General features: G+C 42.9%; 3 protein-coding genes across 3 annotated transcripts; 1 reads left to right on the top strand and 2 right to left on the bottom strand.

Moving 5' to 3' along the window:
• Positions 1-1,623: 1,623 nt before the first annotated feature.
• chtf8 (CTF8, chromosome transmission fidelity factor 8 homolog) lies at positions 1,624-3,233 on the bottom strand. Its single transcript, XM_079743174.1, has 3 exons — positions 3,018-3,233; positions 2,496-2,619; positions 1,624-2,171 (listed from the first exon to the last, which is right to left on the bottom strand). The coding sequence occupies exons 1-3, from the start codon at positions 3,035-3,037 to the stop codon at positions 1,908-1,910; spliced, it is 408 nt and encodes a 135-aa protein (XP_079599300.1). The 5' UTR covers positions 3,038-3,233; the 3' UTR covers positions 1,624-1,907.
• An 84-nt stretch (positions 3,234-3,317) lies between these two features.
• Positions 3,318-11,355, top strand: utp4 (UTP4 small subunit processome component). The gene is made up of 17 exons (XM_079743170.1): positions 3,318-3,409; positions 3,613-3,777; positions 3,986-4,174; positions 4,260-4,344; positions 4,705-4,794; positions 5,404-5,615; positions 5,938-6,109; positions 6,317-6,408; positions 6,548-6,644; positions 6,780-6,844; positions 6,940-7,062; positions 8,831-8,984; positions 9,167-9,273; positions 9,404-9,499; positions 9,683-9,868; positions 9,987-10,097; positions 10,719-11,355. The coding sequence occupies exons 2-17, from the start codon at positions 3,619-3,621 to the stop codon at positions 10,833-10,835; spliced, it is 2,055 nt and encodes a 684-aa protein (XP_079599296.1). The 5' UTR covers positions 3,318-3,409; positions 3,613-3,618; the 3' UTR covers positions 10,836-11,355.
• Positions 11,356-11,845: 490 nt separating this feature from the next.
• dnaaf4 (dynein axonemal assembly factor 4) lies at positions 11,846-14,373 on the bottom strand (the record flags this gene model as incomplete). Its single annotated transcript, XM_079743173.1, has 9 exons — positions 11,846-11,961; positions 12,078-12,183; positions 12,306-12,459; positions 12,543-12,655; positions 13,054-13,196; positions 13,426-13,615; positions 13,722-13,855; positions 14,000-14,147; positions 14,251-14,373. 9 exons carry the CDS (start codon positions 14,371-14,373, stop codon positions 11,846-11,848), a joined length of 1,227 nt encoding a protein of 408 aa, XP_079599299.1.
• Positions 14,374-15,123: the final 750 nt, after the last annotated feature.

Here is a 15,123-nt window from a genome sequence, read left to right as displayed (position 1 = left end):
CGTATCTGCGGTGATCAGAATTTTCCTAATGAATTCTAAATTCTGTTTTCCCCACACACATCTCCCATTCATACCAAGTCGGGAGGCTGCGTTTAAATGACTTCCTCTGCATGCATTTTATTGCTTTAGTTTGAGCATCTCTCATTTTAGATTTTCTTTTTTTCTATCTTTTGTTTGCAATATAATAGGGTTGTGGTTCCAAGATATTTTCTGTTAATCTTTTATGTATCCCAGTAAAACAAAACGGTTCAAAATGCATTTGAAGGATGACATAAAATATGTTTCCATCCAACACCATTAAAAACGTGCTGAAGCTCACGTTGACTTTTGACATGGACATTTTGGCCGGAACTCAAAACACCCTAGCCGCTATAGGTTTGATTAACAAAATGAACTGCCGCTACAAATGTTTAACTACTACTTGAACTAAAAGCCTTGTATTCAGAGACTTTGGGACTTGAATAAAAAAAAAGTACTATCCAATGTGCCTCTTAGGGTTTTAGGTGCAGTTGTTTGTATGTGTGTATACGATATAGGGAGGTGTCTGAAAAATGTTGGAAGAGGTTTTTTTCAACAGTTGAATGAATTGATTCAGTCACCCTTAAGCAAGGGGTGGAGCCATGTTCACCTCAATGTGCTCACAACACAGTGAGCTGCCTTCATCAAATACACTCAAGAGTTTCTGGCCTGTTTTGTTTGTTTTTTAACCGAAAGTGAGAGGGAGCCGTGCCAAGTGTTATGAAGTTCTGCGAAGGTTATAGGGCAATATTTCCGTTAGCTTGTTCCTGTCATTCCAACCATTTATTTTTCAGATTCTTTCCATTCGTGTGTTGATAAAGGTGATACTGCTGGATGCTTTAGGTCACCAACATATTAAAGGTACAGGTTTTCTTGTTGCCATATATGTGGTTCAAGAGACAAGGAGATGTTATTTATTCAGCACGCTCAAGAGTTTTAAGAGGAACTGCATGAAAGGCTACCTTGATTTAATTCCCTTTACCTTTGTTTCTGTTTGAAGTATGCGTCAATATGTACTCCTCCATGACCCAGGACCGAGTCTGCGTCTTTATGGTCCGCCACTCAGTGTACTGAAATGTCTGTTTATAATATACTTCTTCCACACAATAAAATGGTCCATGTTTTAAGGAAATATGGAGACATTACTTTGCCTTGTTGAACTTGTATTTACATTAGTCCACCAACATGATTAAATGATAACGATGTTTGTATTAACGTTTTACGTTTAGAAAGTCAATAGGTACTTTAACCAGTGGCATTTATTTTGGGATGAGGTGTGTGTTAAGAAATGTAGGGGGATATGGGAAAGGGTTCGGGACAAATCCCCCAAAAACTTAAATGATGTGCATTTGAACACATACATGTATGTGTAGCATTTAATAACCTTCAAGACCTGATCCTAACTTCCCATTACACTTCTAAAACTATAATGAGGTAGGCTTTACCTAAAACAAACCAATATGACAAGGATTTTTGAATGAAATATTTGTTTTCTTAATTTTTGTTTTTTTAAATGTTTTCTTTTGCTGAAAGGATCCAGAAAACAAAGCATCTTCTGATGCTTTACTTTTAAGGTTTAGTATTTTATTATTTTTTTAACTGCAAGGTATGAATAAAAACAAATGAATCACACATTAAAACATTCTCCTTATGATGAAGGGAATTTACACCTATTCACATGTTCTCCCCTTTAGATACCTAGTTTCAAAAAAGGGACTTTGGCGCCACCTGGTGTCGGAGTCATTGCTATATAAAGGTTTAGCAGAGTGCAAATACTTAAAAGCACCTCAACTATTTTATTAGATGTTCTGCAAAGATCTATTTATTCATATTTTTATACCCACCACACCAGGTATGTGCACAGACACGAAACTTAACAGTTTCTTGGTTTACACCTTCTTAGGCACATTTGTAATGATTGGCTTGGGCCGCGTCTTGAAAATTAGCTTCTTCTTGATAAGGGCTGTCACCGAGTAGGAGGTGCAGGAAGGATCTCCTTGGCTGTCGGTATCCATGGGTACCTGGTTGTTGTCGTCATGGCTGGCGGCGTCCTGTGCGTGACCAGGGAGCTTGGTGAGGACAGCGAAAGGCTTCTCCAGCTTGACCACTTTACCATACAGGATGTGATGCCCGACTATCAGCACAGGAATACCCTGGTGGAGGAAAGCAGAGCAACATTTATGAATACAGTAAATGTACAGGTGTGTGCAGACATGCTTATCCCACCACAAGAACCATGTTTTGAGTGATGCTACAATTAGGCCATGCCCACAACGTGCATTTGAAGAATAAAAGCACAATTCGTTTTAAGGGGAAATCCGTCTGCCTGACACAACCACTGACTCCTTTTCCGACATCAATTAGTTTTACCTGACTTTGCAGTATGAATATGTTTAACAATACATTAACACAACGCCGGCATTCCTCCCGACCGAGCTGGACTCTTTATACTGTTACATCTCTTACTAACTACATACCTCCTTAGTGTAGAGCAGATCCCCCATGGCATTCCCTGCTAGACCAGAGTTCTGCCTGGATACCACTTCACCTTGCAGTTCAACCAGCAACCACTCTGGAGCGGCACCACTGCCCACATTGCTTCTACAAGACAAGGTGGAACAAGAGCATGAGTACATAAGCCCTGGTACAACCAACTAACACGTTAACTAGATTCCGGCTATGTCGAGTCCTGCATGCATTCATGAATTTTATTATGCAACTAGAATATATATGAATGATCAATAATACCAAGATACATAAGCCAAAATGTTTATATCCCACATTTAATACAATATGCCTTATTAATGCTGCCTAACTAATTGGTAGGCTGATGTTAAAAAGCAAAGAACAATTTAACAATTACAATTACTGAATAGAATGTTTCCAAAATATTTAATGGGGATAAAAATGTTCTGTGGTAGTGTCTTCGTAAAAACATGCCTATAATTCATTCAACACATAATTCTCTTATAATACGTCTATAGTCTGTCACCACCTACCTTATTACTATTTGGACCATTGCCCTATCGGTTGTCGACCCTTGTTTAGGTGTTCAGCGTTGTTTAAGATGACTGGGTGCAATACAATATTCTTGCATTGCATTGAATAACATCAAATCTATTAGCATTCAACCCGAACAGCTTTCGAAACAAAATGTCATCAAAATGTAACACTACAACTGTTAGGTTGTTTCTGACATATGCTTATTTTTCTTCTTTCCCGCCAGCAGTCCACATTTCCTAGTTCCATGACGTATTTCCGTTTGATGCCGACAGTGCCGATTGTATCCGGTTCAAAGGCTCTCAACGTGGGTCACTACTGTTTTCAACGTGTGCCCATAGTAGAAATAATAAAAGGATACTTATAGAGCTAAATAAAGACACAACACACAGTGAGTACCCTTAAAATATCAAGATAAGATCGCTACGTATATCTAGAGCTTGTTCTAAATCTCTAGGTGTTTATTATGAAAAGTGTATCCTTTGCTAATAGCTAGCTTCTACTCTACTGCTTGTTTATGGGGCGACTCTTAATTAAATGAATGCCCTGTTTCTTTGACATAATAATCTCAGCATTGTATGTTTTCCGACCTAGGTGACAATGGGGGAATTCAAAGTGCACCGGGTAAGGTTCTTCGACTACATGCCCAGTGCCATCAGTGCCATGGCATTCAACGCGCACACAGAGAGACTCGCGGTGGCTCGTGCTGACGGGACAGTAGAGATCTACAACTTCGCAGACAACTGCTTTCAAGAAAAGGTGCGAACTTGCATGCACTGACAATTCATATCATTTATATATTACTTTCCCTAAATGCTACTATGTCCCAAATGACAGCAGGTCATTTTGGTCATAATTTGCAGTGATCTTGTTCTAAATATTTGACAAAACATTAAGGTGCATAGCCTTTTAAGGAATAGCCAGGAAGTGTAGTGCTTTAGTGCTCACATGCAAACGTCATCTGCAGGTGATCCCGGGCAAGGATGGCAGGACAGTCGAGGCACTCTGCTGGGCTGGTCAGCGTCTGTTCAGTACTGGTCTCAATGGAGAGATTGTGGAGTATGACCTGGAGAACCTGAGGTTAAAGTACACCGTGGAAGCGTACGGAGGACCAGTCTGGACCATCAGCAGCAACAGTCAGGGGACACAACTTGCGGTTAGTCACGTAACGGTCTGATGTTCTCTTGTTTTAGCCATAGACAATGATGAAAGTCTCATATTGTCATTGCTTTCTTTTTTAGGTCGGTTGTGAGGATGGGACAGTGAAAATCTTTGAACTTGTGGAAGACAGTATTCTGTTTCAAAGGAACTTCGACAGACTGAAAAGTAAGTTGATGGATAAAAAGCACAGATCTTTTATTCAGTGTCCTAAAAAAACGCATTGAAAATCCATATCAGCAAACTAATAGTGTGAAATATTGTACAATGTCCAGTCTTATGACCAAGACTCATTCGAAGAAATCTGTCAAGCTATTTGGTTTTGCAAGCAAATATCGTCAAAACAAAAATCAGTATTGTAAGCCTCTATCCAAACCTTTAATAACCGTTTTAATGGGGCTGATATTGTTATAGGAATTAACATATAACGAATCAAGCTGATGAGAACTCTAGCCATAAGCACGGTTATTGTTTGTTATTGTATTGGTGTTCGTTGTAACATGTGGAATTGCTATTTCACTCTCCTAGGTCGTGTCCTATCTCTTTCATGGCATCCATCTGGTACACAAATTGCTGCTGGCACCATGGACATGATCCGTGTGTTTAACGTCACCTCAGGTGAGACATGTAAAGCGTTATTACAATGGGGTAAAGTGTGTATACTACAATGACTTTGGAAGAACATGCAGTCCAATCTCCCACATACATCGGTTTCTGTTCACGGAGTAGAGTTGATGTTGACACTAAATTGGACGGTGGTGGTACAGTCAATAATCTAATAGTATGTGATTTGTATTTAAGGTATAATATGCAACATTTTAGTAGTAAATGTGGACTAAAACACATTTGGTGTTGTAGCCGCATATTAATGTCTACAGGGATCTAGGTTAGCTCGGACTGCTGGGTCGGCTGCAGTGTAGAGAAATCTTGTCAAGTATTTTTCAGCAAGCCTCACTGTTTGAGGGTGGGTTTGAAGGGATGAGGAGCAGAGTGTTTTTGTATAAACATTAATACTGGAGCTAGCTTGTAATGGCAGATCTAAAGTTTTTTGAATAACCAGTACCTTTGGGTATTGGTGGAAAAAATAAAAGTCATTTAGCTTGTTAAAATGTTAGATTGCCTTTTAAATCTAAAACAGGCCCACTTGTGCCTGAGTTTCTGTTGGTGTCTGAGTGTACAGCCCCATGTGCCTGAGCTGACCCTTTAACGTTGCACCAAACCTTATAGGCCACGCCACTCAAAGGATGATGGTGGATAGGGCTGCGGGGGCCAATAAGAAGAAAGAAGTGGCGGTCTGGAGCGTGGTCTTCCTGTCCGACAACACAGTCATCAGCGGAGACTCTGCCGGGAAGGTCCAGGTGTGGGACAGCCAGATGGGCACGCTGATCCGCACTCACCTGGTCACCAAGTGGGACGTCATGGCACTGGCGGTCTCCCGGGTGAGCTTGAACGGGGCCCATCGTTTTCTGTTGGTAGTAAGGGACGTAAATCGCACTAGAATGTTCTCTTTGTTCTTCATTAGTCTTTATTGTTTTCATGTTGAGGTCCACACCGAGAACGTTTGAAAAAGTTGTTGGGGTTAGAAGGGTTAGAATAACGTTGTACGTTTGTTCTTCACTAAACCGTGTTTTATGCGTTTGGAGTCCACTCTAGAAACAGCCTGCTGGGCAGTTATTTTCCCGCTCTGTTCACAACCTCATTAGCGACCACGCTCTGCTGATGTGTGGCGTCATGCTGAGCTTCTGAATGTGTCGTGGACAGGACGAGAGCAGCCTGCTGGCGGGGACGTCGGAGGGCAGCGTGGTCCAGTTCCAGTTCATCTCAGCCCACCTGGATCAGCCCGACAAGGAGTGGCAGCGCACCAGAACCCTGAGGAGCCACTCGCACGACGTCCGGGCCCTGGTTCACACGGAGACCGCTGCTGTTTCAGGAGGTCAGTGGGGAGGCTTCTCGTAGGCTTAGGATCATTATTATCAGGTCAAATTGATTGCTCCATTACCCCAATAAAGAAAACGAAACCAACTAAAGAGGCAAACATTTTTGATACTGTTTGTCTTTTTTGTAATCATTTCTGATTCATTAAATGTTTAAATAATTCAATTTCGAGATAATGATTGTTATTCCATTGTTATTCTCACAGGAAATGATGCGCATCTGGTAGTCCGACCCTTTATGGAGAAAGTTGTTAAGGGTAGCAAGGAATCTGCCCCGTGCAAAATCACCTTCCCACATGTGAGTACCAACTCTAGCTGAGAATCTGATATCAAAGTTAAAACTAATTATCGTCAACTGTACTTTAGGCAATGGCTTGTGTTGTTCTCTTGGCTGCTCTTTATTAAACCTTGACTGTTTCGGTCTGTTGTCCGTGTAGAGAAGCCTGGTGTCGTGTGGGAAGAAAGCAGGAATTCTGCTCTTCCAGTTTCCTGAACGCTTGGAGGTCTGGAGACTCGGTGAAAGCAATGAAAACGGTGGGTGGGGCAACCTTACACTGGAATACATATCAATAACAATAGATGACAATGATTTAAGTGTGTGGTGTGTAAACATTCCCTATTTTGTACTAATTGATACTTCCTACATGCTTATCATGTACCTTTTTATAGGGAGACCAGGAGAGGAGCTATCTGTGAAGAAGAAACCAGAGGCACTGATTCACCTGAAGAGAAAGGTGTGTGCCAAGGACCTGTGTGCAACCAGCTTCTGTAATGGCAATCTGGACCTTAAAACCAGTGAGCTCACTGTGTGTACGTGTGTTCTCTGCAGGGTGATGATCATATTTGCTGCAGTACTCTGTCTCCATGTGGAGGCTGGCTGGCCTACGCCTCTGCCTCCAGCGTCCGTCTCTTCCAACTCCAGTATGACAACGACAGCATCGCCCTCACTAAGGTAGAGATGGGACCGGGTTGCTACGGTTCCTCCGTTTGTGTGGAGCTTCATGTATTGCTCTGGTGTTGTGCAAGGTAAAAGTTCCCATGCTGTCACTCATTATTAGGATCTTTATTACATTTCTCTGTGCCTCTTGGGAGTAATCTCCGAGGCTCAAAGCACAGCGCGCATGTGAAAGCTGAACTTTCTTGCGCCACATTCTCATTCATCTTTGCCATTTAATTTGATCCGCTGAAAGTGAAAGTGTCAGAAGCGCCGGGCTGAGGCAGCATAAATAAACCCCACACTGAAAAAATAAAACATTCTGGGAGGGCTGCACGATAAATTGTTATAAAATCGCGATCTCGATTCACCCCCGTGTCGATTTAAGTTTTAAATTAATCGATTAATTCGATTCTCTTTTTTATGAGCCGAGTCCATCTGACAAACGCGACTTTCTTCTGTGAGTTTAAAACATAGGTCCGTGGTTTAAAAGCACTCCCAAGCGCTCTCTCCCTTCTAGGTTCTGAGAAGGGCTTCACCCTCAGCCAATGACGAAGCGCCTTTTAGTCACGTGTTTCACTCATGGAGCAGCAGAGAGCGCAGTAGTTCGGAAAGATAGTGCGACTGCGAGTGCAACAAGAGATAAACAGTGAAGACAAAATGGATTTTGATGATGAGGACCCAGCTACTAGTGGCGAGAATCAGCCAACCCCTCAGACACAAACGGAACTTGTTCCAAAAAAAGGCTCGCATTCGGTGGTGTGGAAGTATTTCGGCTTTAAGCAAAACAACGAGGGTCAGTCTAAAGGGATTTGCAAGGCATGCTTTGCGATCGTTGCAGCACCGCAAAGTAACACCACAAATCTATACCAGCACCTCAATCGTCACCACAAAGTGCAATATGATGAAGCTGTACAAGGCAAGAAGAAGTCTGAAAGTCGTCCAACATTAACAACACCGGCATCCATTACTGACACCTTGCACAAGGCAACCCCATACCCACATAACTCCAGTAGGAGTAAGGAAATAACGGACGCAATTGCTTACCATCTAGCAAAGGATATGGTTATGTTTATGGTGAAGATTAATCTTAATCTGGTGGGGGCAAAATAGATCTGTATATCTACCGTTGTCTGTGTTGGTGAAGAAATACCTATGCATTCCAGCTACCAGCTCACCTTCTGAGCGGCTGTTCAGTACAGCGGGCGACATTGTGACATGCCACCGTGCATCACTAAAGCAAGAGCGGACAGACTGTGGACAGACTTGTGTTTCTGGCCAGGAATTTTTAAGTGCCATGTTCAGGGTCACATATAGGGTCATATGAGAGGCGTATGTTCCAAAGAAAAGATTTGTGTTTTATTTATGCTTATTTATGTTAAAGTTAAAGTTGGTCCAGTATACTCGTTTTTTATACTGCACCTTTTTGTTGTCATGGTTCATGTGTGCAATAAAAAAATAAATAAAGAGAAAATGTTTTTTTTATTTGTGAGAAAAAAATCGTGGCAGAAAATCGTGATATCGATTCTAAGCAAAAAAATCGTGATTCACATTTTTCCCTGAATCCTGCAGCCTACATTCTGTTCCATCATGTGCTTTTGCTACACCTGCGATGTGGAAATGCTCATTAGTGAACATGCGAGCAGAATGAAAGCTGATGCGCTTTACGGTTATAAACACTCTACACTTTAGGTCCAGGCAGTAAGCTTGGAATGTCCTCTCCTGACAGTCGTGTGAGGTTCTATCCCACACCCCTTAAACCTTTGGTATTCCTCCTCCCTTCCAGGTTAAGCTGCCGAAGGTCCTTCGCTGGGCCAACCAGCTGTGCTTCTCCGCCGACTCCTCCAGACTTTTCGCTTCCTTCAGCCAGTCATCAGTCCTCGTCTTTGCTCTTAGCAAGTCGGAGGCCAAATATGTGCACACCCTCAAACCCAAGTCGGGTGAGACAACCGTACTAACTTCACATCTATCATGAGTACCCACTTAATTGAAAGGGGACAAAATTGCTTTCGATTTCAAGTTTCTGTCCTGTGGTTCAATCCCAATGAGACTGGTGGTGTATAACTAGTTGTGTTCTTTGTACCCCACTACTTCCCTTCTCCCTCACAACCTCCACCTGAAGTCTCTAAGCAGGCGGTTCACCTGATGTCCACAAGCGACGATGGCCAGTGGCTAGCCACCGCCAACTCTGACTGTGAGGTCCACGTCTACAACCTCAAAAAACTCAAGGTGTGAAAGGGGGCCTTACTGCGTGGGTGCAATGGGAAATTCTTGTTTCCACGTGCTTTTACTTTTTTGACTCCTTACCATTGCAAAAATGATCAAACCGCTAACCTGTGCGTGTGTGTCTTGTGTGTAGTACCACTGTACGGTCCCAGTGTACAGCTCCTGTCCTAGTGCCATGGCCATTCACCCAACAGGCAGTAACGTTGTCATGGTGCACGCTGACCAGAAGGTACGTGTTCTGCCCTCATCAAATGGATTCTTGTATTTGGTTGCACCACACCATGTGTATATTTAGTGGTGCCGACCTCACCTGCTCAACAACGATAATATGGACACATCCGTATGAGCTTGAGGAGGTTGTGGAGAAAACTGCAGGTTTATTTGACGGCCTCCCCTTTTTCCCTGGCCGTAGATCTTCGAGTACTCCTTGGAGCAGAAGGAATATACCGAGTGGAGTCGCAGCCTGGAGAAAAAGGGCCTTCACGGCTCGTGGCTTAACAGGGCCGCACCCGTCACCCACGTCTCCTTCAGCGCCAGGAACCCCGACTACATCATCCTGCATGACACCAACATGTTCTGCATCATAGACAAGAGTCTGGTATGTGTCTGCGCTGCCCCACACGACTGTCGGATTCCTGCGGTGCACTGTCTTGCCGTGGCTTTTCAATTAACCGTCAACAACGTAAAATCTGACCTAACCTCTTTTATGCACACAGCCTCTTCCGGAGAAAGACTCTGACCTGTGCAATCAAAATCAACTACGTTCTATGAATGAGGCTGCAAGGGTCAAAGACAGCCATGCTTTCAAGATCTGTGAGATGTTCAAGGTAAGACTATCCATGGGGCCTTCTCAGTGTGACGCGTTTGATAGTTACCACAGGTCTAATTCACACTTTGTAGCTGCGTCCTGAAGCTTAGGCCCCAGCCTCCGTGGGCTGCATTTCTCGGATGCTATTTCCTCGAGGGCTGGTAAAGAGTGCTTCTAACGCGGCCAAGAAACACAGCCCTCATTCTGAGGAAATTTCAAGGATATGGTTAGTCCCTCGTAGCCTTCTAGCAATGGCATTTCCAGCATCTCCTGACTTACTTAAAATGAAAAAGCTTTCAATATAAAAAAAAACCATTATACTTATCTACTTAAAAAAAAAAATACAAGATGCTGGATGCAGATTGGACACCCTTCTGTTTATTCAACTAAATGAATAAGTTTAATCAGAAGATAATTAGCCATGCTAGCTAGTGTGACTGACCGCACTGTGGGTACTGCGTCTGTTTGTCTAATGTAAAAATAAGTCAAACATGATCTTTCACACATCACGCTTTCACACGCTAAGGGGGGAAACAACTTGGTGACATGTCAGTAGGCCACAGTAAGCAATGTCCGACCGTCTCATTTCTGCAGCGTAGGCGTTGAGACACAGCTAATTTCTAATTCCTCTGTATTTAAGAACCTGCTTTGCGTGGGCTTGATGGAGGACCATTCCCTCGTCGTGGTGGAGCGCCCCCTTTTGGACATTGCCACTCGGTTACCTGCACCGGTTCGACAGAAGAAGTTTGCCACATAGAGTGTGGTCAGATAACCGTGCTGGTTTTCCTGGTGGCATCGGAGCCCTGTCAATACTGCTTGCAGCCGATGTCAGTCATTTCTGGGGGGGTCCCAAAAGCTGTTTGCAAGGTCAAGCGAGGCCGGTGGATATTGTCCTATTTAGTATGTGTATATTGAATGCATTCATGATGGCAGACGTGAACACTTCCTGAAAGAAATGGTGTTTTTAATCAGAACAAAGATATGTGTCGTTTCAAATACTAGCCCGGGCTGAGTCCAAATTTTTTCTTTACTTCTCATTCAGGTTCGGTATCACGGACATCTAATGTGTAGAGCCATAATAAGATGCCCCCATGAGTGCATCTGAAACAAGGCCTGACTTTGGGAATGGGCAGATTGAGTTACACACAACAGTTGATTATGAGGATGTTTTAAAAGAAGTTATTGAAGTCGACTCAATTCTAGTGATTTTATTCTACCGGTGGTCCAAACTCCCACTCCCATGATTTGTAAAGATTTTTAATGTAATAAATATAACTATTTCCAGAAGTGTTTCATACAGATTATTTCCCCCCCTCTGAAATCTAAAGGTTGACACATTTTGAAGTAGCAGGTTAAACAAAGGGAACTAAACATACATTTAATGTGTCGTTCCACACATTTTCTCTATCTATAGAGAGAATAATTAACTGCAGCATTTTAAGGGACATTTGCCTCTGAAATCCAGGGTTCTTAACAAGATTGAAGATTCAATGTGTCATAAGAAATATAATGTTTTGAAGGTAGGAGTAAAACAAACTCAGGAAAAAGTCATGCCAAAATCAAACGAATATAACCATTTCTGTTTCAGTTACTTAATCCAATGATGCGTTTCGTATACGTAGTTGTTGGGATAACACACTTCAATGGACCTACCTACGAATACTAATCCAAAGCCCCACGGACTACATAGTAAAAAAAATCATTCATGTTCAATTTCAAAAAGCACAAAAAATGTTTTTTAGTGTCGCCTAAATGGATAACAAGAAATTAGTTTTCAGGGCCTGTAATGCACCCTTGAATGATTTGCCTGATTCTGTGCGCGTCTCCTTGTAAGACTTTGTTTTGAGGATCGATCTTTAAAGCTGCCAAGTAATCTTGAAGACCTGTCAAAAAGATACAATTGACAAAGTCAAAATTTGACCTTGGCTGGCAGTGCCTCCTAGTATGGTGGATCATTAAAGAGCTTATTGATGGAGCACTTAAGGAGAGTCTTTCCTACCTTCGGTATAGAGCTCCAGCTCACAGAAGGCAGTGCCCCGCCTCACGTGGGCTCTTGCTCGGGCCGATGCGTTGTCAGCTACGGGCGGGGTCAGAAGATCTAGGGCCTGAGGATAACATCATGGCTATTTGGACAACCCTCCTCTTCAAATCCTGTGCCCCTGTCACATATTTTTCATGTAGCTAGATGTTTTTTGAATGGGACCATATGGCGGAGTCTGATACGCACCTTTGACGTATCATCAAGAGCTTTATGGAGGTTTCTTAATTTGAGATGACAGGCAGCCCTGTTCGAGTAGAAGGCTGGGATCTTGCTGTTCAGCCTGATCGCCAGGTTGTATGCATTTACTGCACCTTGATAGTTTCCAGTTGCAAAATATTTGCTAAACAAAAGAAGATTTATGACATTAATTTATGACAAAACCTTGCCAATTCCAGATGTCTGGTGCATGTTTACTGTACTTACTCGCCCTTTTCCTTCAACCAGTCTGGATTCCGCTCCTCATCGCTGAGATCCTTCAGTTCGGCAGCCAGCCCTGTGTTTCCTGCGCGTCTGGCCTCAGCCTGCTTTCTAAGCCACTGTTAGGACAGAAGAGCTTTGTCTAGCGTAACATAAGCAGGTCCCTTATATAGGTGGAGAGAATGGATGCTAGTCTTTGTTTTTTTACAGCTGTAAATGTTGTTTGGGCCATGTATACCAAGTTTGTTCTGCAAAGAGAGAGGGAGGGAGAAAGAAAATATCCCGGGGACAAGTGTAAACGGCGGCCAAAGAGAGTTTTTTCCAGAGCTGATTTGTGATCCGCTTTTAAATCTCCAAAGGTAAGCGGTACTTTGTCATTTTTCCTGTTTTAATGTAGCATTCATTTGGTTATACAGTCGTCAAACTGTACGGTTACTCACTGGTTCTGATCAAACTAGTAATTTACCACTTTCTCTGCGACGTGGGACATAGAGGGAGAACCAAAGGAAAGCCATACCTCCTCCTCTTCTGGCACCCGGGACTCCCGAAGGGCCGTGGGGAACACTCTCGGTGTGAATTTGATCTGGATCGTTCCGGAAGACCTCGGCGCAGGTAGGTCCACTTGTTCTTTTCTGCTGCCTGCTCTGGAGGAGGTCGGACCTGCAGGTAAGAAGATGATGAGTACGGTTTAACAAACGACAACAATAATAGGCTAAATAATAATCAAAGTAACCTTGGCTTAATTTACAAAAATAGGAAAGAAATGTATCAGATTTTAGGAGAATGGGCAACATAGCAGTTTCTGGGAATAGCCGACACATACCAACCTCTAAATTTGGTGTAATACTTTATTTGTTATTAAAAAACAAGTGTACATAAATATGCTCACCAGGGTTGACACTGCAGCCACGTGAAGCCTGGTGTAGGGTCTGCACTTTATCCCTGTTGGTCATGTTGATTGGCGGTTTTTCCACAGCTGTTTGAATCTGTCTTTTTTTCCATCCCTCAAGTTCTGCTGTTGCTTTCTCTCGTTCTTCATCCTTCATCTTCTGAATCAAGTCTCTTTCTTCCTGTTCAAGCTGGCACAGTCATGTCGATGATAGAAATGTAAATAGATAACAAAGAGTCAGGTCAAAGTTTACTTTCTCTTAAATAATGATATTTTTGATCATTTCACCACACTACCTTCATCATCGTCTCCAGGGCATATTTTTTCTCTTGTTGCTTTTTCACCGCTTTTTCTTTGCGGCTATCCGCAGTCTTTTCCATATGAGCCTGCAATGCTCTTTCTCGAATTTCTTTCTTCGTCTGTTTATCATCTGAAACGTATTCAATGGAGAAAAAGATAGATATGTGTCAGATCGTCTTGTCATGCATATATGGTTGTCAGAGCAGCCAAAACCCAAGTCAGTTCACAACTAGTATGTTGAGGTGACAGGTACATGAGGACATTTCTTACTTACTTATACTTAAAACGAGGTGGTCCCATAGTCGGTGGATCTTTTTCGGCAGAGAGATAACTGCTACTCCGTTTCCAATCTTGGCTGTGCTTTTCGCTTCGTCTACAGCTTCAAATAGAAATGCCTCCAACAGGAACGGTGGGAAGTGGACCTGTCGATACGTGGGGTCTGAGATGTTGAGATGACGGGTAACAAAACACAATACTTTATCAACACAAACACTGACTCGCTTATCGTGTCCAGTCAGGCTCTACCTTGAGATACTCATCTGTAGAGAGTATGTCGACGTGCTCAGCCGTAGCCCCTTTCAAAGGCACTCGTAGGTAAACCATCGATTCCGTTTGCGTCCAGGTATAATCTTTCACAATTAAAGGCATGTTTTAGCGGTGCTTGTCGAGCCTAGCGAACGGACATAAGTTTACACCCAATTGTAGGGATGAGCGGAGGTATTTAAATTAACAAAAGACTTGGGGGGGGGGGGGGGGGGGGGAAACTCAAGTCTCGATGGCAAGCTGCGTTTGAGACAGAGTGAAGGCTATGCGGCGCTACGATGAGGGTGGAGGAGGACGGAAGAGTTCTAGATTCTTGGCGAACTGCGTCTCGTTGCCATGGTGACGTGTCTGTCTTTCTGTTTGCGTGCGCGCAAGCGTGTTCGTCTGTGTCAGGGGGTTGAATAATCTTTTTGTTATTTATATTATCGATGATTTGAAGGGATGGGAGTGGGGTTGCTGATTGATCTCGTGTCATGTGTATATATATATAGATGTTACAATATTTCGTATATATTTCGTATACATCTTCTACATTATAATAATGAGCCTTGACGTTATTGGTAGGTAATTCGTGACGGTCCAACAGGGGGCGCTAAAGGGTTGGGCTTTGTCAAGGTATGCTGGAAATGCTTGTTGGTTATCGAAACAATTGTTATCATGTAGCAGCCATAAGGGAAATCAGGGGAAGGATTTACTATCTAGTTCAAATGAACTACTAAATTAGAAGTTCTTGCAGCATCATAGACGCGCGCGCACACACACACACACACACACACACACCGTAAACATACATATATATCACAGAAATGATCAGTGGATGTTTATGTTTAGAGGGTGATCACATAACAGTGTTTT

The sequence above is a fragment of the Pollachius pollachius genome, assembly GCF_949987615.1.
Source record: "Pollachius pollachius genome assembly, chromosome: 9".
NCBI classification, from domain to species: Eukaryota; Metazoa; Chordata; class Actinopteri; order Gadiformes; family Gadidae; genus Pollachius; species Pollachius pollachius.
This window is presented reverse-complemented; position numbering and strand designations above follow the sequence as displayed.

Coding starts and splice junctions, on each gene's coding strand:
- utp4 (XM_079743170.1), top strand. CDS start 3,619: ATGGGGGAATTCAAAGTGCACCGGGTAAGGTTCTTCGACTACATGCCC. Junction 6,845..6,939: donor TGATTCACCTGAAGAGAAAG/GTGTGTGCCAAG, acceptor TGTTCTCTGCAG/GGTGATGATCATATTTGCTG. Junction 9,869..9,986: donor GCATCATAGACAAGAGTCTG/GTATGTGTCTGC, acceptor TTATGCACACAG/CCTCTTCCGGAGAAAGACTC.
- chtf8 (XM_079743174.1), bottom strand. CDS start 3,037: ATGGTCCAAATAGTAATAAG. Junction 2,620..3,017: donor ATGGTCCAAATAGTAATAAG/GTAGGTGGTGAC, acceptor CTTGTCTTGTAG/AAGCAATGTGGGCAGTGGTG. Junction 2,172..2,495: donor ATCTGCTCTACACTAAGGAG/GTATGTAGTTAG, acceptor TTCCTCCACCAG/GGTATTCCTGTGCTGATAGT.